Source organism: Carassius auratus, chromosome 24, assembly GCF_003368295.1.
Source record: "Carassius auratus strain Wakin chromosome 24, ASM336829v1, whole genome shotgun sequence".
Taxonomy (NCBI): domain Eukaryota; kingdom Metazoa; phylum Chordata; class Actinopteri; order Cypriniformes; family Cyprinidae; genus Carassius; species Carassius auratus.
The window spans coordinates 21,350,075-21,377,127 of NC_039266.1; the positions used below are offsets into that span (position 1 = coordinate 21,350,075).

At 35.7% G+C, this 27,053-nt stretch overlaps 2 protein-coding genes and 1 long non-coding RNA gene across 3 annotated transcripts; 1 reads left to right on the forward strand and 2 right to left on the reverse strand.

Moving 5' to 3' along the window:
• Window positions 1–235: 235 nt before the first annotated feature.
• On the reverse strand, window positions 236–4,353 carry LOC113042641 (uncharacterized). Its single transcript, XR_003275600.1, has 4 exons — window positions 4,269–4,353; window positions 3,497–3,580; window positions 1,263–1,319; window positions 236–398 (listed from the first exon to the last, which is right to left on the reverse strand). It is a non-coding gene; the product is annotated as an uncharacterized LOC113042641 (long non-coding RNA).
• Window positions 4,354–9,910: 5,557 nt separating this feature from the next.
• On the forward strand, window positions 9,911–17,608 carry LOC113042627 (uncharacterized). The gene is made up of 8 exons (XM_026201609.1): window positions 9,911–9,994; window positions 11,640–11,693; window positions 11,787–11,852; window positions 12,105–12,298; window positions 15,668–15,822; window positions 16,306–16,733; window positions 16,843–17,042; window positions 17,254–17,608. Exons 2-8 carry the CDS (start codon window positions 11,678–11,680, stop codon window positions 17,458–17,460), a joined length of 1,266 nt encoding a protein of 421 aa, XP_026057394.1. The 5' UTR covers window positions 9,911–9,994; window positions 11,640–11,677; the 3' UTR covers window positions 17,461–17,608.
• Window positions 17,609–19,296: 1,688 nt separating this feature from the next.
• LOC113042707 (uncharacterized) lies at window positions 19,297–20,649 on the reverse strand. Its single transcript, XM_026201729.1, has 3 exons — window positions 20,154–20,649; window positions 19,814–20,022; window positions 19,297–19,713 (listed from the first exon to the last, which is right to left on the reverse strand). The coding sequence occupies exons 1-3, from the start codon at window positions 20,647–20,649 to the stop codon at window positions 19,519–19,521; spliced, it is 900 nt and encodes a 299-aa protein (XP_026057514.1). The 3' UTR covers window positions 19,297–19,518.
• Window positions 20,650–27,053: the final 6,404 nt, after the last annotated feature.

A 27,053-nucleotide genomic window follows, 5' to 3' on the forward strand; every position in this document is an offset into this window, starting at 1 on the left:
ACAAGTGAATAAGTTTGTTTGGAAGCATTGCTTTGAGGTCGATAACATTAAAGACAAGTGATGGGAGTTCACACGATCCATCTGACATGTTAACAAAAGCGTTTTGTGCTCTTGTGGTTTGGATCTCAGACTAAGTTCTTACTATTGTCTGGCTGTGCCTTTTGGACTGAATAAGTGGTACTTATTGTGTGATTTCAGTCTCACCTTAAGCAGAACAGCTCCAGAGGATTCAAACAGCATTTGTGTATCAAGAGCTTGCTGTTTGATCAGACGCTCCAGGTTTGGGAGAGTACCCAGTCTCAGGTAAGAGAGATGATAGAGAAGAGCGGTTCGCTCCGCAGCCGGAAGAAGCTCCTGGATGATCTCTGGAGTGATCGTGTTGTCACTTGAAACAAGCTCTGAGATACAAACCAAACGTTGGAGATGGTTAACTATGGGATGAAATTAGTCTCAAATTTACTAGCAAATGCTTTCAAAATTGTCCATGAACATGTTGCAAATGTATTTTACGATCCACAACCAAATACATGTCAAAATTTGTGCGTGTGAAATTTAGAATGACTTGATTGTGCAGTGGATTGTACAAATAGAAACATGTTTGTGAATACGGATGTTGTCTATTGCATTGGTGTCTCAGAATTTGTGCATGCAATAATGAAAATGAGCATTTGTGGATCAAGTGGCACATGTGCATTCATTGACATCTTTTTTTATAGGCTACAGTTACAGCATTATAACCAGTCACTCAAGATTGTTTTTCTGTTGAGTTATCAATCTGAGGCAATCAGGATGTTCCAAATAAGCTATTGTTTTCAGTGTAGTCCCCTTCAGTGGATATCCCGTGTTTAGGGAGTAGGGAGCAGTGACCACTGCGTAGGAACCCTGTCAATCGGAAACGCACCTTGTGGTTTCATTCAGCCCAGTTGTTGTTGTCTTTGTGCGGAAGTTTTATGTTGCATTATTTCACAAAACTAAAGTGACAGTATTCTGTTTTTGCCTCAAATTTCTAAATTATATAATCTAATTTAGATTAAAAACTACTCATGTTGCATTTATGCAGCATCTTTGTTTGCATCATACGTTTGAAATTATACGTTTATGTCAAAAAACTAAATATGTGCCGCTCTGCTAATTCTTGATTCCTTCCAATGTTTCTTGCACATCTGCAATGTCTAATGGCCTTGTAAATTGAATAATTAAGTTGGAAGAATTTTGTTATTTAAGGCAGAATGAATTTGTTTGAAATGGAAAGTGCTTCTCACCATTGCTTTCAGCCATGGTTTCCTACCGCATGCAGTTGGCAAAGCCTCCTAAAGTCTCTAAAATACAACAGAAATACATGTGATACAAGTATAATTAACACATTGATAATAAAGTTTGATGACTAATGTTGTGAGTTTACAAATCATAGATAATCAAATAATGTCTTTGTAGGCAGTTTAAAGTTTAAAAATTCAGATTTGTGTACTGTAGGTGTCTTTGTTGTCAGTGAGTCTGGCCAATCAGGATGATATGTGTGAATTTGCTCAAATTAAACTTCCCTTATTTTGTTTGTTGGCGGGGGGGATTGTTTGGTATTTAGGTATTTAAATGTGTAGGTAGTGTAATAATGGGTTGACTGCACATACTGTATAACACAACACTTGTAACCCTCAAAAACCTTTATTCAACACATAACATACAATTATTTGATATTGACCATCATCTTAATAACCTTAATCAGCCTTAATTTACTTTTGAGTTGGATGAATAAAAATGTAACGAGTAATATAACCTCAGATAACAGACAGCAGATTCTGCAGTACAGAAAGGGGGAATGTATTTTTATTATTTCAAATTTTGTTATTGAACAGAATAGTGCACCATAATTGATAAACAGGTGCGTCTCAATAAATTAGAATGTTGTGGAAAAGTAAATTGATTTCAGTAATTCAACTCAAATTGTGAAACTTGTGTATTAAATAAATTCAATGCACACTGAAGTAGTTTAAGTCTTTGGTTCTTTTAATTGTGATGATTTGGAACACATTTAACAAAAACCAGCCAATTCACAATCTGAACAGATTAGAATATGGTGACATGCCAATCAACTCAAAACACATGAGCCTTCAAAAGGGTCTCTCAGTTTGTATTCACTAGGCTATACAATCATGGAGAAGACTGCTGATCTGACAGTTGTCCAGAAGACCATCAATGACATCCTTCACAAGGAGGGTAAGCCACAAACATTCATTGCCAAAGAAGCTGACTGTTCACAGAGTGCTGTATCCAAGCATGTTAACAGAAAGTTGAGTGGAAGGAAAAAGTGTGGAAGAACAAGATGCACAACCAACCGAAAGAAACGCAGCTTTATGAGGATTGTCAAGAAAACTGGATTCAAGAATTTGAGTGAACTTCACAAGGATGGGACATAGGCTGGGGTCAAGGCATCGAGAGCACCACACACAGACGTGTTGAGGGATTTAGCTACACTTGTCGTATTCCTCTTGTTAAGCCATTCCTGAACCACAGACAACATCAGAGGTGTCTTTCATGGTCTAAGATGATGAAGAAGAACTGGACTGTTGCCCAGTGGTCCAAAATCCTCTTTTCAGATGAGAGCAAGTTTTGTATTTCATTTAGAAACCAAGGTCCTAGAGTCTGGAGGAAGGGTGGAGAAGCTCATAGCCCAAGCTGCTTGAAGTCCAGTGTTAAGTTTCCACAGTCTGTGATGATTTGGGGTGCCATGTCATCTGCTGGTGTTGGTCCATTGTGTTTTTTGAAAACCAAACTCACTGCACACGTTGACCAAGAAATCTTGGCGCATTTCATGCTTCCTTCTGCTGACCAGCTTTTTGAAGATGCTGATTTCATTTTCCAGCAGGATTTGGCACCTGCCCACACTGCCAAAAGCACCAAAAGTTGGTTAAATGGAGAATCTATATGGAATTGTCAAGAAGAAGATGAGAAACAAGAGACTAAACAAAGCAGATGAGCTGAAGGCCACTTTCAAAGAAACCTGTGCTTCCAGACCACCTCAGCAGAGCCACAGACTGATCTCCTCCATGCCACGCCGAGCAATTAAAGCAAAAAGAGCCCCGACCAAGTATTGAGTACATTTACAGAAAATTAACATACTTTCCACAAGGCCAACAATTCACACACACACACAAAAAGTGAAGTATTCTAATTGGTGTTTTTTTTTTTTGGTTAAATGTGAGTCAAAATCATCACAATTAAAAGAAGCAAAGACTTAAACCACTTCAGTCTGTGTGCACTGAATTTAATACATGAGTTTCACAATTTGAGTCGAATTTCTGAAATAAATGAACTTTTCCACAACATTATTATTTACTGAGATGCACCTGTATGTGTGTATATAAATATCTATAATGAGGGTGTGTTGTTCTTTGATGTGTTTACATTTATAAATATGTTGTCATATGTGGAAAAGAAAAGAAAAGAAACATGTTATAAAGTCTAATCAAATTCTAAAAGGATATTTTGGTCTACTTACATCTATTCTGTTTTCAGTTTCCTTCTCCAACTGTCCTGGAGCAAGTACATCGGCCAAATATATATGGCGTGCTTGTAAAGACACCTATTTGAAATCACATGGTTTTAGAAGAATTTCACAAATGCATCACTTGAAAAGTACGTGTTTATCTCTTTAGAGGGACTGCTCAAAAATAAATGGATTAATACGTTTAAAAAGCAGTCCTCTTCAGTCCACAAACTGATCACCTTCATGCCACACCGAATTGGGCAGTAATTAAAGCAAAAAGAGCCCCTAGCAAGTATTGAGTACATGTACAGTAAATGAACATACTTTCCAGAAGGCCAACAATTCACTGACATTTTTTTTATTTGATTTTTTTTTTTTTTTTTTTTGGTCTTAAGAAGTATTCTAATTTGTTGAGGTGGTGAATTGGTGGGTTTTTGTTAAATGTAAGCCAAAATCATCAAAATTAAAGAGACCAAAGACTTAAACTACTTCAGTCTGTGTGCACTGAATTTATTTAATACATGAGATTTAAAATTTGAGTTGAATTTCTGAAATAAATTAACTTTTCCACAACATTCACATTTATTGAGATGCACGTATATATATATATATATATATATATATATATATATATATATATATATATATATATATATAATGATCGTGTGCTGTTCTGTGATGTATTTTTATAGTTATAAATATGTTGTCATATGTGGAAAAGAAAAGAAAAGAAACATATTATAAAGTCTAATCAAATTCTAAAAGGTAATTTTGGTCTACTTACATCTATTCTGTTTTCAGTTTCCTTCTCCAACTGTCCTGCAGCAAGTACATCGGCCAAATATATATGGCGTGCTTGTAAAGACACATATTTTAAATCACATGGTTTTAGAAGAATTTCACAAATGCATCACTTGACAAGTAGGCTATACGTGATTATCTCTTTAGAGATACTGCTCAAAAATAAATATATATATACAATTAAAAAGCAATCATCTTCTTTTGTTTTAACAAGTCATTTACAAATACAGCATCATCACAATAAAATATTCCAAATTAACAATGGTGCAAAAACAGACCCGTTAACACAACAGATATTATAATAGTAATATGCTCATTCTTTTATTATACCTATTCCGAGAACTTATGTTGATACAGTGCATGCTGTGAGCCACCATAGTTAACATAGTATACATATACTTCTTTAGCTATTATTACATGTTAGTTAGTTTCTGCATGCCATATGTCACTAACCCCTGATGAAGCCTATCACATGTAGCTGTTGTGTTGTGTGTTTAACAACAATTTCAACAAATAATTTTAAATGACACAATACATTTATTAAATATCATATCTTTTGGGTGGGCCAGATTCACCTCAGCAAAATAACATTTTGCCCCCCCCCCCCCCCAAAAAAAAATGTATCCCTTTTTTTCTTAAGTTTGAAAACAGGAAAACTGCCAGAAAGATTTTTTACTTTTGAGAATGTTTCGTAAATTTGGCTCCAGGTTAGGGAAGTGTCATGGTGCTGAGTAAATGATGACAGTATTTACAGTTTTATGTGAACTATGTGAAGTATGGCATTGTTTATTTTTGACAGCACCTAAAGGGACATGGTGATGAAAAACAAAAAACAGATGAGAAGAAAACATTGGTTGCAAAACTTTTGCATTCAGATTATTGTCAGGTGTGTTTAATATAATTTGTGTTGGTGACAGAAGAAGCTTCCAGTGCACAGAAACAACTACAGGATACAGATAATACAAATAAAGACAAGTAAATGCAGTTATAGATTTACACACACACACACACACACATAAAAACCGAATTCCTTCACAAATATAGTTACACTGTACTTGCTTGAATGACCGGTGTTCATCTAAAGAGATAAACACACTGATTTGTGGTTTGTATCTAAAACATTGGGCAAGTGAAAGAGATTAGCCATCTAGAATCTGAGATTTTTTTTCTGGCCCCTGGCAATGTTTTGATGTAGCAGAATTAATACTACTTTTGAGTACTAGATTTAATAGCCTAGAGTTTTTAAAACAAAAGGAAATTGACAAAAGGATGATATTGAGCCTGTTTTTACAGTAACTCAGAAGTGCCCTTTTAGAAATCATCACAATGATCCCTTCTTTCCGTTAATCTGGTATCTTTTTATCCTCCCATATGACTTCAGAAAGGAAACTCTGTAAACTCTGGGTCCACTCGGAACAACTCTTCATTGAGGTTGTCCTTACTATGTGCTTTTGTTTTCCTAATGGATCTAAATACGGAGATGATTTCTCCTTTCTCTGGTGAGAATCTGAACTGTCACATTGATTTTTAAAATCCACTGGTCACAGTTGAAAGCCAAACTCAGAAATAACACGCATCCATCAGGCAGGCAAAAACATAAAGTATTAAATAATAATAATTAAAAGTAAATCAATTATTTTTCTGCTTAGAATTTTATCATGCATTAGCTTCTTGTCTATCCACTGGTTCACATGGTTACAACTTCGTGTTTTCTACTTAAAAATATGGGTCCATTTTTGCATCGGTCTGAACAAAAACAGCAGCAGGGCTTATTAAAAAAAGCTTTTATCCTTTAGAAGATTAATCGTAAAGCTATATCTCAATTCCTTTCATTATGTCCCCAAATTTAAAATCTCTTAAAATCATAAGACTTTTTGTACCATTTAAAACTTTTTATGGCCTTAAATCTAATTAAACTTAATAATTTTTAGTCATCAGAAAAGAGCTAGGTGTTGCATCACATTATTCTTTCAAGGTAATTCAAGGGTTATTCCTCACAGTGCCTCTTCTTCATTCCAAACTCAATGAAGAATATATTAACCTGATGAAGTGTGATGCTTTGTTTATTGAGGTACTGAGAGAGTTTACAGGTTTGCATATCTCACATGGATAATTAGCATTGTATTGTAATGCACTTCTAGGTGGTTGTTCTGCTTCTTCAATAAACAATATAAAGGTAGTCCAAAATACTGCGGCTTGGATCCTTACCAGATCAAGAAAATATGATCACATTAGCCCAATTTTACAGTCTCTGCACTGGCTACTTATTAAGATCCATATCAGTTACAAAATAATACTTCTTACTTTTAAGGCCCCTTAATGTTTTAGCTCCAGCATACATAACTAGTCTTCTATCATACTACAATCGATCATGCTCCCTTAGGTCACAAAACTCTGGACTTTTGGCCTTGCGAAGAAACTCCAAATATGCATAGCAGAAGTAATAATACTGATGGTGCTCAATGAAATCACTAATATGGACAGAGGCACAGTAGTAACATACTGCCTAGCGCATTACACACAGACTGCTAGATTCACTTTCACCAGAAAGTCATGTATGACAAACGTTGAAAATAAATGATATTTATAGTGAATGCCCCTATAAATTGTCTTAATTTTTACGAATTAGCTTTTTTCCAAATGCGTGTGCTAAGTGAGTGAACATCAAAGATCACACAACAGAAGTGCATGAGCGTGATTTCTCTTTCTCTTTCTCACTCTCTCCCTACTGATAAGCATTGTTTCACTTACTTGTTTTTGACATATACGAGTACGAGTACAGGAGTACAGGAGCTCAGTATCAGGCCCCATACCGTATCGGTATCGGTATCGTATCGGTGCATCCCTAGCCTCTATTGTGTTAAGACTCCACCTTAGACGGACAGCAGCATCAGGGATGGAAGCTGCTGAGTCTTGGGTTTTAAATATTGTCTCCTGCTCTCCTTTTAAGCCCATTTATCCATGTTAGAAACCTGAGGTACCTTACTTAAATAAGCACCTTGTTATTCTATACCTTTACATAATATGATGGCGTCGGGCCAGATGTAGAGAAACATGCAAGCAGGGTGATAGTGCTCTGTAATTATCCTGGGGTAGTTAAGTAGAGCTGGAATTCCCCTGCGGTTTTCAGAGGGTTTAAGTTTCATTGTGAAAATATGTTGCATGTCAGGATGTTTGCTATTCTTGTTTTGCAGCCTTTTGAATGAAAGATCTGAAATGTCAGAGTTCTCAGTTTGGAATATACATTCATCAGTTCTTTTAACAGGCTTGGTTCATTCTTTATTTAACCAGTTTTAAAAACTCATTGAAATCAAGATATCTTTGAGTGTGACCTGGCTAAGAGAGCAGCAAAAAAAAAAAAAAAAAAAAAAACTACATTTACATTACAACATTGAAACACATAACAATGGCAACTGGCAATATGATTTTATTTATATTGCACTATTAATTATAACCCAGGTTGTTCAATGTGTTTTAAAACAAAAAGACATCACAAGTTGCAACAACAATTCACCAGGTGATAAGGTAAATAATAATCTGTTAAAATACCTTGAGCTTATTTAAAGATGGAAGAATGGTGAACTTTAGATTATTTAGTAGATTGTTTTCTTGACCTGGTAAGGACTCTAGCTGCTGTATTTTGGACGACCTGTAGCTTGTTTATTGACGAAGCAGGACAACCACCTAGAAGTGCATTACAATAGTCCAGTCTAGACGTCATGAATGCATGAACTAGCTTTTCTGCATCAGAGTACAACTCTACATGTACTTTTTCTTGGTCCAATAAGTAATATCTCTGTCTTATCCGAATTTCATAGGAGAAAATTATTGGTCATACAATCTTTTACATTTTTAACACCCTCTGTCAGCTTGGATAATTTAGAAGTTTCATCTGGTCTTGTTGACAAAATATCATCAGCATAACAGTGGAAACTAATCCCGTATTTTCTAATAATATTACCAAGGGGCAACATGTATATTGAAAATAGAAGGGGACCTAGGACGGATCCTTGTGGCACTCCATATTTTACTGATGATCAATGAGATGACACCCCATTTAAATAAACAAAATGGAAGCGATCGGACAGGTAGGATCTAAACCATCTTAGAGCCTGCCCTTAAATACCTGTATAGTTTTGTAATTGATCTATGAGTATATCATGATCTATGGTGTCGAACGCAGCACTAAGATCAAGTAAAACTAGCAATGAGTTGCAGCCTTGACCTGACGCAAGAAGCAGGTCATTTGTGCAGTTTCTGTTTCAGTTGACTAGGATCTAGTTGATCTAGTAGATCAAAATCAGAATGAAAATCAGAATCAGAATTAGCTTTTATTGCCAGGTATGTTTACACATACAAGGAATATGTTTTTGTGACAGAATGACAGTAACAGAATAAAAAACAGATTAAAAAAATAAGGAATACATATATAAAAATTTACAATATATACTTTTAATTGGGATGATTTGGGCTCACGTTTAATTTGATTGGCATGTCACCATATTCTAATTTGTTGAGGTGGTGAATTGGTGGGTTTTTGTAAAATGTGAACCAAAATCATCACAATTAAAAGAACCAAAGACTTAGACTACTTCAGTCTGTGTGCATTGAATTTATTTAATACACGAGTTTCATGCACATACAGCATACAATGATAAAAATGTTGTTCATCGTGAACCTTAACCCAAAAACCTTTAGCTTCATACACTTTAGAAAATTGTGCATAGTACATTTTCAATAGCAAAACTAAAATGTTTAAATGTGCGACTGACAAAATCATCCATTATTATATTTCTGTACTGTAGACTATTATTTTTAGTAATCAAATTTTATTTAATTTGTGTCTTTCTATTTTTTTTGTATATTTGTCCTATAGTTTGACATTTTCTTCTTTTATATTGCACTTCAATATTGCACTTCTTTTATATCTTCTTTTATATTGCACTTCTCTGAATAACTTTAGTAACCTTAATAACATTTCACATGTATTTAATTCATTAAGTAGAGAGTACGTTTTATTTTTGTAATTATTACATTTCTGTAATGTAGACTCATACTTTCATTTTTGGTAGCCTACTCATCAATACCAATCACCAATACCTGATTGCATTTGTAATTTATAAAAACACTGGTTACAGAAACCAAAAGAATATTAATAAAACTAAAAAATATGTATTTTCTGCCTCATTCTGTGATAAAAATTGAACAAAAAGTGTAATTGGGCAGTTATAAAAATATTGACAATAAGTACAGGACACTAATTATTGATAATTGTCAATCAGTGTATTTGATTTCTTAGACAATTTAAAGAGATAAGAAAAAGAATAAACCTGTCATTTAAGCACACGCACAAAAAAGATATTATTATTATAACATTTGACATTTCTGTCCTCCTCACTTCTGAAATGATGGCTACGCCCCTGTAAATAAGTGCATGACGCTCCTGGCTGCCTTCTTGGAATTCCACAGCATAAGCATGAGGAACCATGGCATGAGGAATGTGTAGGCTTTTCTTGTGAAGACAACACTCAAATTATAAATCATGTGATTACAAAAAGGGCATGTGTTTGTGCAGAGTTTTTTTTCTGCTTTACCTGATGCATGTTTTTCTCAACACTGCGTGAACTGAAAACTGTCTTCTTCAAGCATTCACATTCGGCTGATGAAGTTGCTGGCAGACACTTGAAAAAGAAACTGGACACAAAATATGTAAGTAGACCAACTTTTTAAGATAGATTTTTATTATAAGAAGAATTTTTAATTATAACATCATAAAAATGTTTTGACACACACACACACACACACACACACACACATATATATATATATATATATATTGTATTTATTTTTTTAATTACCCATGTGCATCAAATTAATTTACTTTTTTCCTTTGTTAATGCCAAAAGCATACATTTTGGCACAAATCTGTATTTTTATTAGAATTTTTATGTTTCACTTTCATTTTCTTTAATACATTTATTTTACATTAAGTACAAATAGCTACGAACGTCACCATTAAAACACATTAAAACTGCTTTTTCTTAATCACATGGCCATTCTACTATACCATGATGCAGTCTTTGTTAATAGGCTTTCATTCTGTTGGCAAAGTTTTAAAGTTAAATTTATTCCTATTTATTTTCCTTATTACCATGCACAATCTGCCTATAAAGCAAATACTGTTTTTCTTTTTCTTTTTTTAACTTTTTTTTTTAACGTTTTCAGCTTTTGCTATATTATAAAGTTGTTATGGAAGAGTGTGGTTTGTATGTGTGTGTGCACGTGCACCTGCAATGTTCTTGAGAGAAATTACACCGTACTGAAATTCTCAAATTTCACAGCTGTGTACACCAGTTGAGATTTGCTGCCATCTAATGGGAAAAGTTTGGTACTGCCCCCAAACAAAATCATACTAAATGCTTTTTTTTTTTTTTAAGATATCAACATAAAATTTGGAACACACTTGTTTAGATTTATGGCATTGATTTTCTAGCAAATTTTGAGTTCAACGTCTTTTACAGTATGTATGTATTGGTGCGTTCCCTCGCCATCTTGCAATCGAAAATGGCCAAAAAAGCGGGAGCTGGTTCCTGAAGCCACGCCCACCTAGCGCGACCGCAGCGCCAATCCACTTGTCACTCAAGTGGCCAGGCCCTTAATTATGCAGAACTTTAAGGCTTAATATAATTTAAACGGATGAGTTATAAAAAAGGTTTTTGGCGTCCAAAAAGGTTTTTGGCCTTGTCCGTTACGCACAGAGATCTCTCTATTTTCTCTGACTCTTTTGATGATATTATGCACTGTAGATGATGAGATTTACAAAGCCTTTGAAATTTGATGTTGAGGAACGCTGTTTTAAAAGTATTCCACAATCTTTTTACTCTTTCACAGATTGGAGAGCATCTGCCCATCTTTACTTCTGAGAGACTCTGCCTCTCTAAGATATCCCTTTCATAGCTAGTTGCTATTATTCCTTTAGTTATTTAGTTATTATTATTATATTTAGGTTATATATTATTCAATTAGTTGCTAGATTTACTTCCAGCTAAATCTTTTCAAAATGTTTAGCTTTGTCAGCCCTTTGTTGCCCCCATGCCAACATTCTCGAGACCTGCAGCAGGCCACAAATTTAAAATGAGCTAATTTAGAGGATAAAAGTGTACAATCTTTCTCAATTTAAACATTTGTTGTGTTCTAATGTGAATAAAATATTGGCTTATGTGATTTGAGAGTCTTTTAGTTTTCATTTTATTCACATTTTAAAAAACGTCCCAACTTTTACAGAATTCAGGTTATATATATATTTATTAATTTATTGACATTTTCTGTTGCATTTCTTGTCTTTCTATTGTAGTTTAAGAGAACTTACACTAGGAACTGCCATAGAAAACCATGTCTAATTTTAAAGGTAAGAGACACTTTACACTTTAATGAACTACAGTACATTAAATATTATAAAGCTAAAGTTTTTGCCATTTTGTCATGTTGTCTCTTCTAACAGACAAGAAGCCGAGGCTGGAGACAAGCGAGAATCAGCTGATGTTTGTTTCGAGCCACACACAAAGAGGTGGACATGAAGAACTTTACATCTAACATGATCAGAAACATGGCTCTTCAGTATTTTCACTTGCTCTTTACAACAGTATCAAATATGTAAATATTTGCCGGTGTCAGCATTGAGTTTCAACTATATTATTACAAATTGTTCGAAGCAGCTTTGTAAAACATTACGCTTTTACAAACGTCCAGTGATGTCAAACATGACAATAGAAAAGAGAGAGGTTGTTTTCCATCACTAATGTTTGGTCTGATGTCTCAGAGGTTGTTCCCAGTGAATTCTCATGGAGGTCAGAGTTCATCCACGATCTCCATCCGGCTACAGAGCGAACGGCTCTTCTCTATCATCTGTCTTACCTGGATCTGGGTAAATTTCCAAAGTTGGAGCGTCTGATCAGAGAACAAGCCGTTGAAACACAAATGCTGTTTGGATCCTCTGAAGCCGTTCTGATGAAGGTGAGGCCGAATTCATCATGTTCTGCTTTACATATCTTGACAGTCATGGCCACTTTGAAATACGTGATGATTCCTAAAAAAATCTGCTTTTGTGCTCGCTTAAATAAAGCACATATATTTTAAAGTGGTCATATGATGCAATTTCAAAATTTCCTTTCTCTTTTGAGTGTTAGAAGCTGTCCGTGCATAGATAAGATCCTTAAAGTTACAAAGACTAAAGTCTCAGACCCAAAGAGATATTCTTTCTAAAAGTTAAGACTTGTCCGCGCCCTCCTAAAACGCCTGGTTTAAACACGTCTATATAACTGTGTGGGAAGATTTCCATGACACCGCCCAAATGTTCACGTGAAGGAAGAAGGCATAACTTTTATTCTCGCTGTAGTATTGTTGCTGCCTCCGCGATGTCGTGGACACACTGTGTGTTTCATTGTGAAATCAAAACTACTTTGTTTGGCCTTCCAAAAGAGGACGATATCCACTTCGTCACGCCTAGAGCTGATCCGTGCTGGTCACTGAGGAAATACATCAACATCGCGCTGTGGATCGCTGGATTGACTTTCACTGTGGATGAACTGGAGTCCAGGCCGGGGTCGTCACATGTGGTTGCCCGCCGGACTCCGCTCACTCAAGTCCGCTGTCCAACCTTGGATGTGAGGGATCCTAGAGTGATTTTCTGAGCCATTTTCCTCTCTCTGGATGTATACAGTTCTTGAAAGGCGGGCAGGGAGCACCAATAATCCTTTCAGCAGTCCGACCCATTCTCTGTAGTCTATAAATGTCTGATTTTGTAGCTGAACCAAACATATATTGAAGTGCACAGGACGGTCTCAATGGCAGCTAAGTAGAACTCTTCCAGCAGCTCCTGGGGCAGGTTAAACATCCTCAGCTGGCGAAGGAAGTACAAACTTTGTTCTGTCATTTTAACAATTAAGTCAATGTGGTTTGTCCCGCTTCAAGGTCCTGAGAGATGGTGGATCCCAGGAATCTGAATGATGCCACTGCAGTCACATTGCTGTCCATGATGGTGAGTTGGGAAGAGGACAATGGGGTTTCACCTAAAGTTCACCATCATCTCCATTGTTTTGAGCATGTTCAGCTCCAGGTTGTTAATTTATTTCTATTATTTTATTATTCCTTACATTTATATAGCACTTTTCTAAGCATTCAAAGCACTTTACATTGTCAGGGGTATCTCCTCATCCACCACCAATGTTCAGCATCCTCCTGGATGATGCGACGGCAGCCATATTGTGCCAGAATGCCCTCCACACACCAGCTTATTGATGGAGAGGAGACAGAGTGATGAAGCCAATCAGCAGATATGGGGATAGTTAGGAGGCCTTAATGGTCAGAGGCTAATGGACAAATTTGGCCAGGATGCCGAGGTCACACCTCTACTCGTTTTGAAAGACATCCTGGGATTTTTTATATCCACAGAGAGTCAGGAACTTGGTTTAACGTCTCATTCGAAGGACGGCATGACTACACGACTTCAGGAGCTTGACAGAGGAGTCTTTAGAGGTGCAGTCACTGGTGTTCAGGGAGAACAGCAGTGGGGAGAGGACACATCCCTGAGGGACACCCGTGTTGGTGGAGCAGCTGTTTGACATGAATTTCCCCAGTCTCACTAGCTGTTGCCTATCTGTCAGAAAGCTGGTGATCCACTGACAGATAGAGCTAGGGACAGAGAGCTGATTTAGTTTGATCTGGAGAGGCTGTTAGAGTGATGGTGTTGAAAGCCGAACTAAAGTCCACAAACAGGATCCACATAAGTTCATGTTTTGTCCAGATGTTGCAGGATGAAGTGCAGTCCTATTTTAACTGCATCATCCACAGACCTGTTTACTCAGTAAGCAAACTGCAGGGGGTCCAGTAAGGGTCCAGTGATCTCCTTCAGATAAGCCAGAACCACTTTTTTATAACATTTAGCAGAATTACGTTTTTGCCGACTGTAGGCTGGTGTAAGAACCAGGCAGTGATCAGAGAGCCCCAAAGCTGCTGGTGAATACAATGGTTTACAGTTAATGAAGAATGCTTCTGGATTGGGACAGCACATCTTCTTTAACACAGTTATACTTATAGCCTATAAATACGTTTTTGCATTTAAAGAATTTGTCACTGACGATCCAAGTGCGAGTTTTAAGCAGTGCAGAGTAGCGCTTGTTGTTTGTCATTTCCCCAGATATGGTTTTATGTTTATGTGGCACAATAAGCAACGTAATGCATAAAAAGACAGTACAAGTTATTATAATCAGTAATTAAGTCCCCACTAGTTTGTAATGGGTTTTATTGGTTTTGTCTCATCGTGCCAGGAGATAAGAGGTGTAACATTTCCCTCACACTCTTGAGGTATTTATCCAATCAAAACGCACTGGATAGCTGTGAAAATCAGCATAATACTCCTTTTTCAGAAAGATGAGCTTTGTAAAAATTAACACATTTCAGGAAGATGGGGCATAGAGGAGCAACAGTAATGTTTAGTGGAAAATATACTGTTTTTGAACCTTAAAGCGCATTAACACATTGCATTACACCAAATACACAACATAATGTTATTTTTAGCAACGTCATATGACCCCTTTAAACAACATGCAATTATGTACAATAATACTAACAAATCCCATAAAACCCAGTTTAGATGCTTTTAAAAATCAAATCACATGAGCCAATATTTTATTTACAATAGAACATAGGTAACATAACAAATGTTTAAACTGAGAAACGTAAACATTTTATGCACAAAATGAACTCTTTTCAAATTTGATGCCTGCTACAGGTATAAGCATAAATTTTGAAATGAGCTTATTTAGTGCATAAAAGTGTAAAATATTTTAAAACATTTGTTATGTTCATGTTCTATTGCGAATAGAATAATGGCTCATGTGATTAAAGTCTTTTAGTTTTTTGGGTTGTGATTCATTAATACACATGGAAGTTTATTTCCACCAAAAAATAAATAAAAATGTAGGTAATTGAAAATGTTTTTTTATTTTTTTATTTTTTATTTTTAATTGCTTGTTTAAATAGTTTATATAGTGTAATATAGAGACTCTTTGGCTTCTAAGAGGAACAAAATTTAATTGCTTAAAATTGCAAGAAATACATTTAGAATTCAGAGGGGGAAAAAGTTAAAATTGTGAGATGAAAATTTAAAAAATAGCAAAATTTAAACTCAGAATTTAGAGGGAAATAATCTAAACTGTAAAATGTAAACTCAGAATTTCAAATTTCTTTTGTGTGTTTAAGAGGTCACAATTACCTTTTTATATTTTTATTTAATGGTGGAATTAAGCTCAGTATTCACTGTGCCAACAAATGTTTTTTTTGTTTTTTTTTAATAAAATGTAATTAAATTCTATTTTCTTGTAGTGTGTCGCCACAGGTTCCAACCTGGTCTCCTCTGTTTTCCCAATGTTGATGACAGCGTTTGAGAAGAACAAACCCGTTTTGGCACTGAGATCCCTGGAGAAAGCCAGAACATGGATCAATGACATCATCAGAGCCATGGATGCGACTGTGCAGAGGTGAAAACATTAGCAAACTTATAAATATATAAGGAGTCCATATAATTGATACATTTCTGCACACCAAAGCACACATGAAAGAAAACAATTCTGAAACAAACTTTTCAGAAATGCAGAAATTTAAAAATTGTCGACAAGTTACGTTATGATGGGGAACAGAGGGGTACTTAGGTTAACTTACCATTTAAGTTGATTAACCCATACCATGCTGATTCCAAAAACGAGTCCGGGAGTAAGTTCATCCAACACAGGGTATTTGTCACGCAATAATTACACAAAATCCAGAAACAACAACAGTCTAACTACAACAATCTGACAACATGCAGTACCAAACACGAGACAGATAACAACAGAGAGTCCCAAGCAGGAACCCAACTCCTCTCCTAAAAAAATGGTTACTACAATTTCATTATAATAAAACCATGGTTCATTTTCATTTGATTTCACTTTAGCCAATCATATGAAATGCATTATTTTATTCAGGTATTATCAACATATACAAAGTGTGGCAAGGTGCACCAGCGATGTGATTCAAGAGAAGAAAGAGAGAGAAGAAAAGCGGACTGAAAACACACAGGTGAAGAGTCTGCAGGAAGCTGTGGCCAAGCTTGAAGAGGAGCTGAGAAAACACAACCGAGATATGAAGGAATTAGAGAGAAAGATTAAAGACAAAGACTGTGAGCTACAGAATCACATCGCACATACTAGCGAAAAACAATCTGGTATCTGGATGCACCTGCTGCAGTTTATTGCTATGACCGACCCTGCTGATACTGCTAAAACTGAATCGCTCAATGCCGACCTGTCGTATCTTACCTCCGAGAAGGACGATCTGCAAGCCAGAAAGCAGACGATTCAAGTCAAACTGACTGATCTCCAGCTGAAGTTGTCCACTTGCAAAACACAGCCGGGTGAGAGATGTTAACAAACATCATGCAGTTCACATGTTCACCACTGTCTATTATAATGTTCTGAAGGCTCTCATTGATTTCTCCGATCTGCTGTATATTGCTGGTCCAGGTGTGATTCCCAGTCCTGTCCACCTTGAAGACGTCCAGCTGTGTCTTTTACAAATCCAGCAAATTCTGATTGAGCTTCAGAAGTTTTGGGAGAATGTGCGTACGCTGCTGGACTCAATGAAAGACCAGAGCTTCGTCGAGGAGGATCTCTTTCAGGACCTGAAGGAGGGGTTTCTGACCTCCATTAAAGCAACAGGAAAGGTAATGTAGACACTGATTATACTCTTCAGTGTCATTCACGAGTATTTACATCAGCAGCCAGATTTTCATTCACTCCTTCCCCATAAAATGAACTGTGACTTTCACTATGAAGGAAATCGTGAGTGGTTCTGGGAGTGATTTTGGGATAATGGGTTTATGTCAAGATGTTTTTAGTAAATGTGGTTGATCTTTTGTGGCTTTGATCTTTCAGTACTGGCAGAGATTTGGTGAATGCTGTCAGAGAGCTCAGGTCATCTTCAGCGTTCAGTCTAAAGATGCGTTCAAGTTCCTGGAGACGAATCCTTCCTCACTCTCCAAGGATGAATGGGAAAAGCAGCGCAGGTCTATCACGGAGAGACTGAATGAGATCAGCCCACGTGTGTCCTCCATAGCTGCCATCACTGAGAGATATTATTAAAGAATTAACTAATTAATCACTTTTTACAGTGACATTTTCTAATGCATACAGAATTCTCTCTGTCATCTTTGTAATGCTTTGTAATGTCTTTACTTCTCTTGTACAAGTTACAATTCAGCATAAATATTCATAAAAAAACATAATCTGGATAAAATCAGTTTGTGGTATAAAATCTGATCCATGTGGTCTGGCCATAATGTAAAAAAATATATAATAATAATAAACGTGCTGGTATGCTAATTTTTGACAGGACATTATCTATTATTTTAATCAACATTTCTATTAACCCTAAAACACAAGACAATGAAGTGCAAAATTGAAAAACACTGGTTTAAAAAAGTTTTGTCTAATGTTTGACTCTGCCTAAAATGACAATCATGGGTTGAAACAACAACAGAATTTATTTTTCGGAATCTATTATTATTATTATTATTATTTAAAAAAATAGTTTTAATAAATATATTTATTTTATCTTTTTTTGAGATGATGATCTTATATCAGTGGTGTGTACATTTTTGCAATGTCCTTTCGTTTTGCACTTTTCAAGTCTAAAAACTGTCAATCGCGTATCAATGTGTTTAATCCGTCTCATTTTGGACAGTTGCAGTCATCCAATCACATTCTGAGACTTTCCTCGTAATTTATCGAAAATATTTGCTTCTTTCGTTGGAACGGATTTAATACTTTTCTATGGAGTCATTATAATGCCGCATATATATGCAAAATAATAAAGTTTTGCAAAAGAAAAATTAAGTTTTGCAAATTAAAATTAAAGTATTGAGAAAAATAAATGTGCTTACATTATTAAAAAGTCTACGACTCAAGTTTTATATCGATCTCGACTTCGTTTTTCATTTACATAACTACTGGCATAAATTGCGAACTATGACTATCACTGTCACAAAAATGAAGCTCGAGACTTTTTTGTTTAAAATTCTTTAGATTTTTCGTAAATTTAATGTGTAAACAAACCCGCGTGGCCATATCAACCGGGGATTATAAGTATTTAGTAATTAAGAAACTTTACATAAAATAATTATTAAATTATTATATACTAGAACTGCCACGGGCTAATTTTACCCATGGCGCTTTTTCAAACGACTACATAATATTAAAAATAAAAATAAAAATAAAAAATAAAAATCCGCTATCCAAGTCTTACAGTCATTGACTTTTACTAAAATTGTATTATTAACAATCCCCTTTTGTAAAAAAAAAAAAAAAATGTTTAGCTAAAACCATAAGAAATTTCCATTTATACCTATACGCTAATAATATAATTCCTTTATTGTGGTGCTGTCATTGAGCAACGTGTTAGCTTACTGCAAACAGTCACATAACTTCACGTTCAATTTAAGATGTTTAGCCTACTCATAAATGTTCAAACTTTATATTAATTCTTATTTTTTTCCTTTTTTTGTTGTTGTTTATTGTTTGCTACTGTGTTGCTTATTTATTAAACAAATCTGAATTTTGATGTAATGAATAAAAAGATAAATTATGATTACCCCAAGTTTATTGGTGTTGTTTTCTTATTAAAAGTTTAAATTATAAGACTAAACAAATTAATAATTAATTAGGTGAAACAATGCGCTTGAACTTGTCATTGCATTATGCAAACCTAAGCAGTGAATTTTTATGGCTTATTATAGTCTATTTAGGGTATTTTAGTTATTTAAATAACATGGGTTATCTTAAAACATTTTATGATATAACAGCACCCAAGGTTTAGTACGGCCTCAGCCATTGCTTCCCTTAGAACTGAATGTTTTACCCACAATTAAATGACTATTAGTTTAAAATCACATTCCCTCACATAAGATTAAAACTCATTCATTTCATTGAAAGCTGTTTTATTTCATGCAGAGCAGGTTAAACATTGAAATCACATGTCAGATAAATGATTGTCACTTTATACTAGTTCATCAACCCTTGTTATCAGACACTACAGAAAGATCAAATCAGCGTGATAGGTCAGAGTTCACATGACAAATGAAAAAAGCTGAAATATTGCTAGAAATTCCACTAATATTTCCAAGTAAATCATCTTTCTAGATCTCACTGTTTAATGGCTACATTGACAGTGTTTGGTCTGATCTTCTTCAGTTTCTCCTTCACGTTCTCGTACTCTTTCTGCCGATCTTCCTTGGACAGAGATGAAGGACTGATCTCCAGGAACTTGTACGCCTGACTCGACTGAACGCTGAAGATCTTGTTGGCCTTCATGCAGCTGCTGCCAAACTGTGTCCATCCCTGTTCAAATAAAATTAACATAATCAAACAGGAACAAGATGTTCAAATTTCACAATGGAAGATCTTCAGAGAGCTCAAACATCTTTATATCATGGTTTACTTCTTTAGCTGCATCAATGGACTCCAGGAACTCTTCCTTCAGATCTGCGAGATACTCGATAAAGTCTTCTCCGGCGAAGGTCCTTTGCTTCAGTGTGTCCAGCAGGGAACCCACTTTCTCCCAGAACGTCTCGAGCTGATCCAGAATTTTCTGGATCTGGGACAGGCACCTCTGGACCTCATCGAGGTGATCGACGCTGGGCATCTGACCTGTGAAACCAGATAGAGAAGTAAACACCTGTATACACCTTTGCTTCACCTGTAGCAAAACCACTCATCACTATATATGTTCTTTGGTGTGTATCAGTGAGCAAATCCCAAAATAAATAAATAACCCTCACCATTTTCGATCTTTAATTTGGCCAGCTGCAGCTGTTTGTCCATCAGTTTGTTCTGGATTTCCCACTTTCTTTCTTTCAGATGTTGCTGTGCACTGGTGAGCTCAGATAAACCAGTCTGAAGAGTTTTGATCGATGATTCTTGTGAAGAGGACAACCCCATCTTGGAAATGAAACCTATAATACTCTCCACAAATGGCACGATCGCTGAAAATAAAGCAAGATCTGCTTCCGTCTTGTTTTCCCCTGCAGGTGTCTTTTCGTCTTTGGTGCCAGTGATGCTGCTGATAAATTTTTGTATCTCTGCAATCTTCTTCTCAATATCTTCTAACGCTTTATTGGTTGTCTGAAGGTTTGCATCCAGGTCATCCATAATCTTCTGAAGCGCATCCATCTCACTGGTTTGTTGCTGCTGCTTCATCTCCGTCTCTTTTTTTTCAGTGAAGATGTCGCTGGTTGATTTGGCTACATCACGCTTGTGTTTATCATACCTGAACATGCATAAGATGACAGGTATTTTAAAGTATTTCATTACAGTCATTACACATTATTCAAGTACTTCATTTGGTAACGTTTTCCAGTTCCTATTCTTACCTTGCCACAGTTTCTTTAACATCATTTATGATATAACTGATCCATCCTTTGGCTTTTTCTAGCACATCCAGTATTAACTGTGGGCTGTTGTTCTCCACAGCCACCTTCAGAAAGGACAGCAGGGATTTAACCAGGTTTTCACTGGTTCCTACACACTGTAAAGATGCAAATAAGAGATGTTCTTTTCAATTAAAGGTTAAATTTCCATCAAAGGACGGGTATGATCCCCGACGACTATATTCCCTCCTTTAACAGTATAGTTTCAATCTGCCTTTGTCTGTCTATTAGCCCATTGCCTTTAGATAAGATCGTGTTATTGCTACACTCAATTAAATTCAGATTGATATGTATAGCAATTTTCACAATACAAATCGTTGAAAAGCAGCTTCACAGAAAATTTAAGTTTCTACATTATATTAAGGAGTAATTTACTATCAGGGACAGTGTCAAGGTGAAGTCCACAGAACAGAAATGTTCAGTAAAAATCACTCACACTCACGTTTTGTGCCCTCCGACATTTACAATAGTTAAAAAAAGAAGAAACTGGGTATTTTGTTTGTTAGATTTTCTACAGGGCTTTACAGTTAATTAAGGTGCTTGAAAAATTGATTGGAAAAGGGACATTTCACTGTTTGCGTCATTAACCAAAGTCTGAATTGAACAAAGTTGCTGGAAATTTATAATAGCAGAAATAACCTTCATCAGAACGGCTTCAGAGGATCCAAACAGCAGCTGTGTTTCCAGAGCTCGTTCTCTCAGCAGACGCTCAAGCTTTGGGAAGCCTCCCACATACAAGTAAGAGAGATTGTAGAGAAGAGCCATTCGCTCCGCAGACAGAAGAAGATCCGTGATGAACTCTGGACTGAAAACGTTGGCATCAACAACATCTGAGACACCAAACCAAACATAGTTAGCCCTTTGGTAAATGCATAGGTTGGAAACACTGAACAACTAAAAGCTGATGTTAGAAATGTGGGATTACCACTTCCACAAAACTGGATCTGTTAGATTATTTGGTTTATGGAGTCTATGACATGATTGCATCTTGCATCTGATACACCATTCATTCTATATCTATCTATCTATATATCTATAATATAGTATATATATATATATATATATATATATATATATATATATATATATATATATATATATATATATATATATACACACATATATAGATATAGATATATATATATATATATATATATATATATATATATATATATATATATATATATATATATATATATAGATAGATAGATATAGTACAGGAATTTGCTACTGCCAAAGCATACGGTGATACAGTGTATATAGCTGAGTCTAACTGACAGGTTTTATTATTATTATTATTATTTTTATATTGTTTTTTTATTACTATGCCTTTTAATTAGCTAAGAAATAAAATACACTGTTGGACAATTACCAATAATTTGTAATCTGTGATTTTTTTTCTATATTTTCACATTGGTAATTTTATGATTTGTTCATATACTACACTTTTCCCCTCATTTTTATCACAGAATAAGGCAGAAAAACTTTTTTTTTTTTTTTTTGTTATCGCATCACCGAAAACTAATTTTAGCAGATGTTAATTGGAAATCTTTATTGCATGCTCGATTTACAGGATATTTTATATAATTTGCAGGTGTCAGTCGATATATAATTTGGAGTTAATAGATTGTATAAGTTTGAATTGGAAATTCTCACCTTTGCTATCAGCCATGTTTTTGCAGAGTGTACACTGGTGAAGACTCCTATAGAAAGGTCTTAAGAAGCTAAACAAAAAGACAAATGCTTTGCAACAGACAGTATCTAGAGAATGGACAGTTTACATGATAAAATATTTCAGAAACTGTGGAGTTACTTTGTGTTTTCACTGTCTTTTTTTTTTTTCAAATAAACACTATTGTTTGAAAGCAAAAATACTAATTAAAGTGTAATTAAAAATAAAAGTTTGCAAATGAAAAGTTTTGTTAGGATTATTAATTTAAAAAAATAATGTGACTGATAACACAACTCTTTGCATTGCAAATAAATGTTCTCTCTCCTTTATGCAGTTCCCACACTTTTCACTCAAAGTGAGTTTTTGTTTTTATTTGGCATATGCCTACTATTTATACGCATGACAGCGAGGATTGCTGGGCTGTGAATATTCTTTGTCTTAAACTGTGTTATATTGCATTAATAAATACATTTTAGATCTACTTTAGATCATGTTGCGCCATATTTCTTTTTATGCTTTTTGCAACGTTCAGCATTATAACTACCTGTTGTAAAAATAAGTTGGAGAGGAGACAGAAAGAAAACTATAACTTTAAATAAGACTTTGTTTTTTCTTCTCATGATGAGAGTATTGAGTGTGCTATTTAAATCAAATTCACTCCCGCATACTTGCTCACTTGCTTACAAATATTTGATTACATAGCATAGGTCTACATATAGTGAATGCTCAAACAACGCACATGTGAAATGCTTACATTAATGTGAAATGCAGACCATAGGCTACATGTTACGTGTTTATCCCTTAGCAAAGTAAAGAGTTAAAATTTAGAGAAAATAAATGATATGCCCCTTCATTGCTTACACATTTGAGCATGCACATAACATTAAAAAATAATTTTACTCATGGCATATGTATGTAAATCTAATGTAATAAAATATAATATAAATGACAGCAGTTTTCTGTGACTGAATAGTAGCCTTTCCATATTAAAACATCCGTACAGTCTCCTGCTGTAATACATGTATTATTTCATGTTTAAAATATCATCTAAAGTTGAATCCAATAATAAAATAAGAGTTGGATACTCACATATTTTGTGCCGAGATTGCTTCTCCAACTCATCTGCACTTCGGCCAAATATATAGCCAACAGCATGACACCCACTTTAAATCACGTGATTCACAAGAATTTCACTTGGAATTTGTTTCCAGGTGCTGCTCAAAAAAAGAAAAAGAAAAAGAAAAAACTCACGTTATCTTCACAGTTCATGGGACATGTATAATATAATTTATATTGAAAATTGTTATATTTTCTTTATTTTTGGGGGGTAACATTGGCTATGTGTGTTACTTTCCCTGAAGAAGGCATAGTCTGTTGACCGGTTTTCCTCCATTATTTGGTTTGCCAGGTTTAATAAAATAATTGACTGCTTGGTTGATACACGGACCCCGAAATCAAAAACTGAAAAGTTTGATATAAGCAGAGAAAAAAGCCAAGATAGGCGACCCAGAACTCCTTTGAGTTCAAAGTTTTTGCATTCAATGAGTGAGTAAACCTTACTAGAAAAATCAGCTGTCAGCTGAATGCACATTCTTAAGCAGAAGAAAATGACAGGTGATGACTGACAGAACAGGTCAGATTCACGATATTCTTAAAGGGGGGGGGGGGTGAAATGCTCGTTTTCACTCAATATCCTGTTAAGCTTGAGTACCTATAGAGTAGTACTGCATCCTTCATAACTCCAAAAAGTCTTTAGTTTTATTATATTCATAAGGGAAAGATAGTCTGTACCGATTTTTCCCGGAAAAACACGACTGTCTGGAGGCGTGACGTGTGGGCGGAGCTAAAGAATCACGAGCGCGAATAGGCTTTCGCGTTGAGAGTGTTTGGAAGCTTTGACATTATCGTGAGGAAAAAAACATCCAAAACAAACCATGGCTAACAGTCAGATTCAGCCGTTTATTTATGATCCAGAATCAGATCCAGAGGCTGAAACTGAACGAGAGCAGCAGCAGCAACGACTCGCTCCGAGCGGGGCTCGACCCCGGGTCTCCGATGGGAGGGGACGCACTAACAAGGAGGCAGAGATATTTGAAGCAGTTTTACTCACCGCCTGCGGTTCCAACACACGATCGTGACCCTTTTTCCTTGGGACTGCATCATCCTTAAGAAATAAACGATACGCAAATCCGTCGTCAAACTGGGCCTTGTTTGTAAAACAAGCATCTTCGAAATGCAGGGAACAAACACAAACACTTGCACAACTCCGTTGATGCTCTGTAAAAATAAACTCCATCCACTGGTCCCTTAATGCTGTTTTTTTTTTTTGGTAATCTGTCCAGGGTTGTCTTGCCCTGGCAACCAAAAACACACTTCTTTTGTGACATTTGGTGACGCTCTCGCTCTGATCAGTGAAGTCTGTTGTGCTCTCAGTGCTCTGCTATACGGGAGCGTGCTCTTCCGGCAGAAGTGCCTCAGGACCCATATAAGGAAATTCCGTCCATCTAACACACAGAGCCATACTCGAAAAAAAACTTTCCGAAACTTGTGACAAACCGGAAGGAGTATTTTGGGAACAAAAATACTCCTTCAAACGTACAACTTAATTTTTGAAATTATGTCCCTGTTTAGCATGGGAATCCAACTCTTTAACAGTGTAAAAAACTCAGTATGCATGAAACAGCATTTCACCCCCCCTTTAAGAAAAACTAGTTAAGGAAGTTGCATTCATTGCATTGCATTTAAGTGACGTGATATACAGCCAAGTATGATGACCCATTCTCGGAATTCGTGCTCTGCATTTAACCCATCCAAAGTGCCAAAGGCAGTTGGGGGTTCGGTGCCTTGCTCAAGGACACCTCAGTCGTGGTATTGAGAGCAGAGAGAGCACTGTACATGCACTCCCCCCACCTACAATTCGTGCCGGCCCTAGACTCAAACTCACAACCCTCCGATTGTGAGTCCGACTCTCTAACCATTAGGCCACAACTTCCCCCTTTTATTTATATTATCATAATATATTTCCCATAATGTCTTCCTTTACCACAACAACCAGGGTAGATTGCCTATAGCAGCCACATCACATATTAATGTAAATCATTCATTTCTTTTATTGGATGACCTACTTTCTCCTGCTGCATTTTTACCGAGTAGATCATGACATATCATAGGCATTGCAACCGCCCCTCATTGTAACCGTTCACACTCTCACCTATATTCTTCATGGAATTTCTCACGGAGAACAAATGAATGCAACTTCTTTAACCAACCTGGTTTCGAGATTGTTTAAATACCATAGAGGTGCACTTGATGGTGACGATGACGATGATGTACGATTGATTGCATAAGCACTAGCATATTACTGAACCTTTTTAACTCTGTAACTCTGTGGAAACACAATTCATCTATTAATAATGATCCTTAATTTTGTTTCTGTTGTTTGTTTTCCCAGCATAAATGATGCCACTTCATACAGGATGATACAGTGCAATACATTTTATGGCGTATATGTGATTTCCATCTTTAAATGTAAGTTTGATCATTTATCCAATATATTCAGATGTGTGATGATGAAAACGTAATATGTAGTTAAAACGACAGAACACCAGTGGCACGTAAATTATTGTAATGTCCCCCTTTGAAAGTAGTTCTGCACTTCTTTTCAAAATAAAAAAGGTGATGTTGCTAAAAAATAACATTATTTTTTGTATTTGGTGTGATGGAATGTGTTTATGCCTTTAAGGTAAAAAATAAAAATAAAAATAAAAATAAAAAAACATTATTTTTCACATACTGTACATTATTGTTTCTCCTATATGCCCTGCTTTCTGAAACGCGTCGAGTTTTATAAAGTTCATCGCTCTGAAAAGCGAGGTGTGCTGTGATTGGCCAGCTATCCAGTGCATTGTGATTGGTCGAATACCTCAAGTGTGTGACGGAAATGTTACATCCCTTACCATACTGTGATGTGTGTACCGGCACGACGAGACAAAACCAATAAAACCCATTACAAACAAAGCATTTGTTCCATCCAGTGGGGACATAATTACTGATTATAATGACTTATACTGTCTCTTTACATATTGCGTTGCATCATGCCGCATAAACAAAAAACCATGTCTATATTTGTGGTCTGAGAAACGACAAACAACAAGCCCTACTCTACACTGATCATGTTTGAATCATCCTTTAAATATGAAAACGTACTTACAGGCTAGTAGCTTTTCTAGTTGTGTCCTCTTTTGGAAGACCAAACAAAGTATTTTCACTTTTGCAACGAACATTGTGTGAACATTTGGGCCAACCTTATGTTATGCAAATCTTCCCACATCCTGACGTAGAGATGTGGGGGCATGTTTAAACGAGTTGTTTTAAGGGAGCGTGGACGAGTCTTAACTTTGCTAAAGAATATCTCTTTGGGTTTGAGACTTTAGTCTTTGCAACTTTAGGGATCTTATCTATTCACGAACAGCTTGTAACACTTTAAAGAGAAAGGAAAACTTGAAATCGTATCATATGACCCCTTTAAAATAATTTATATTAGAACTACTGATTTGCTCTCTACACTATGTTTTCTCATT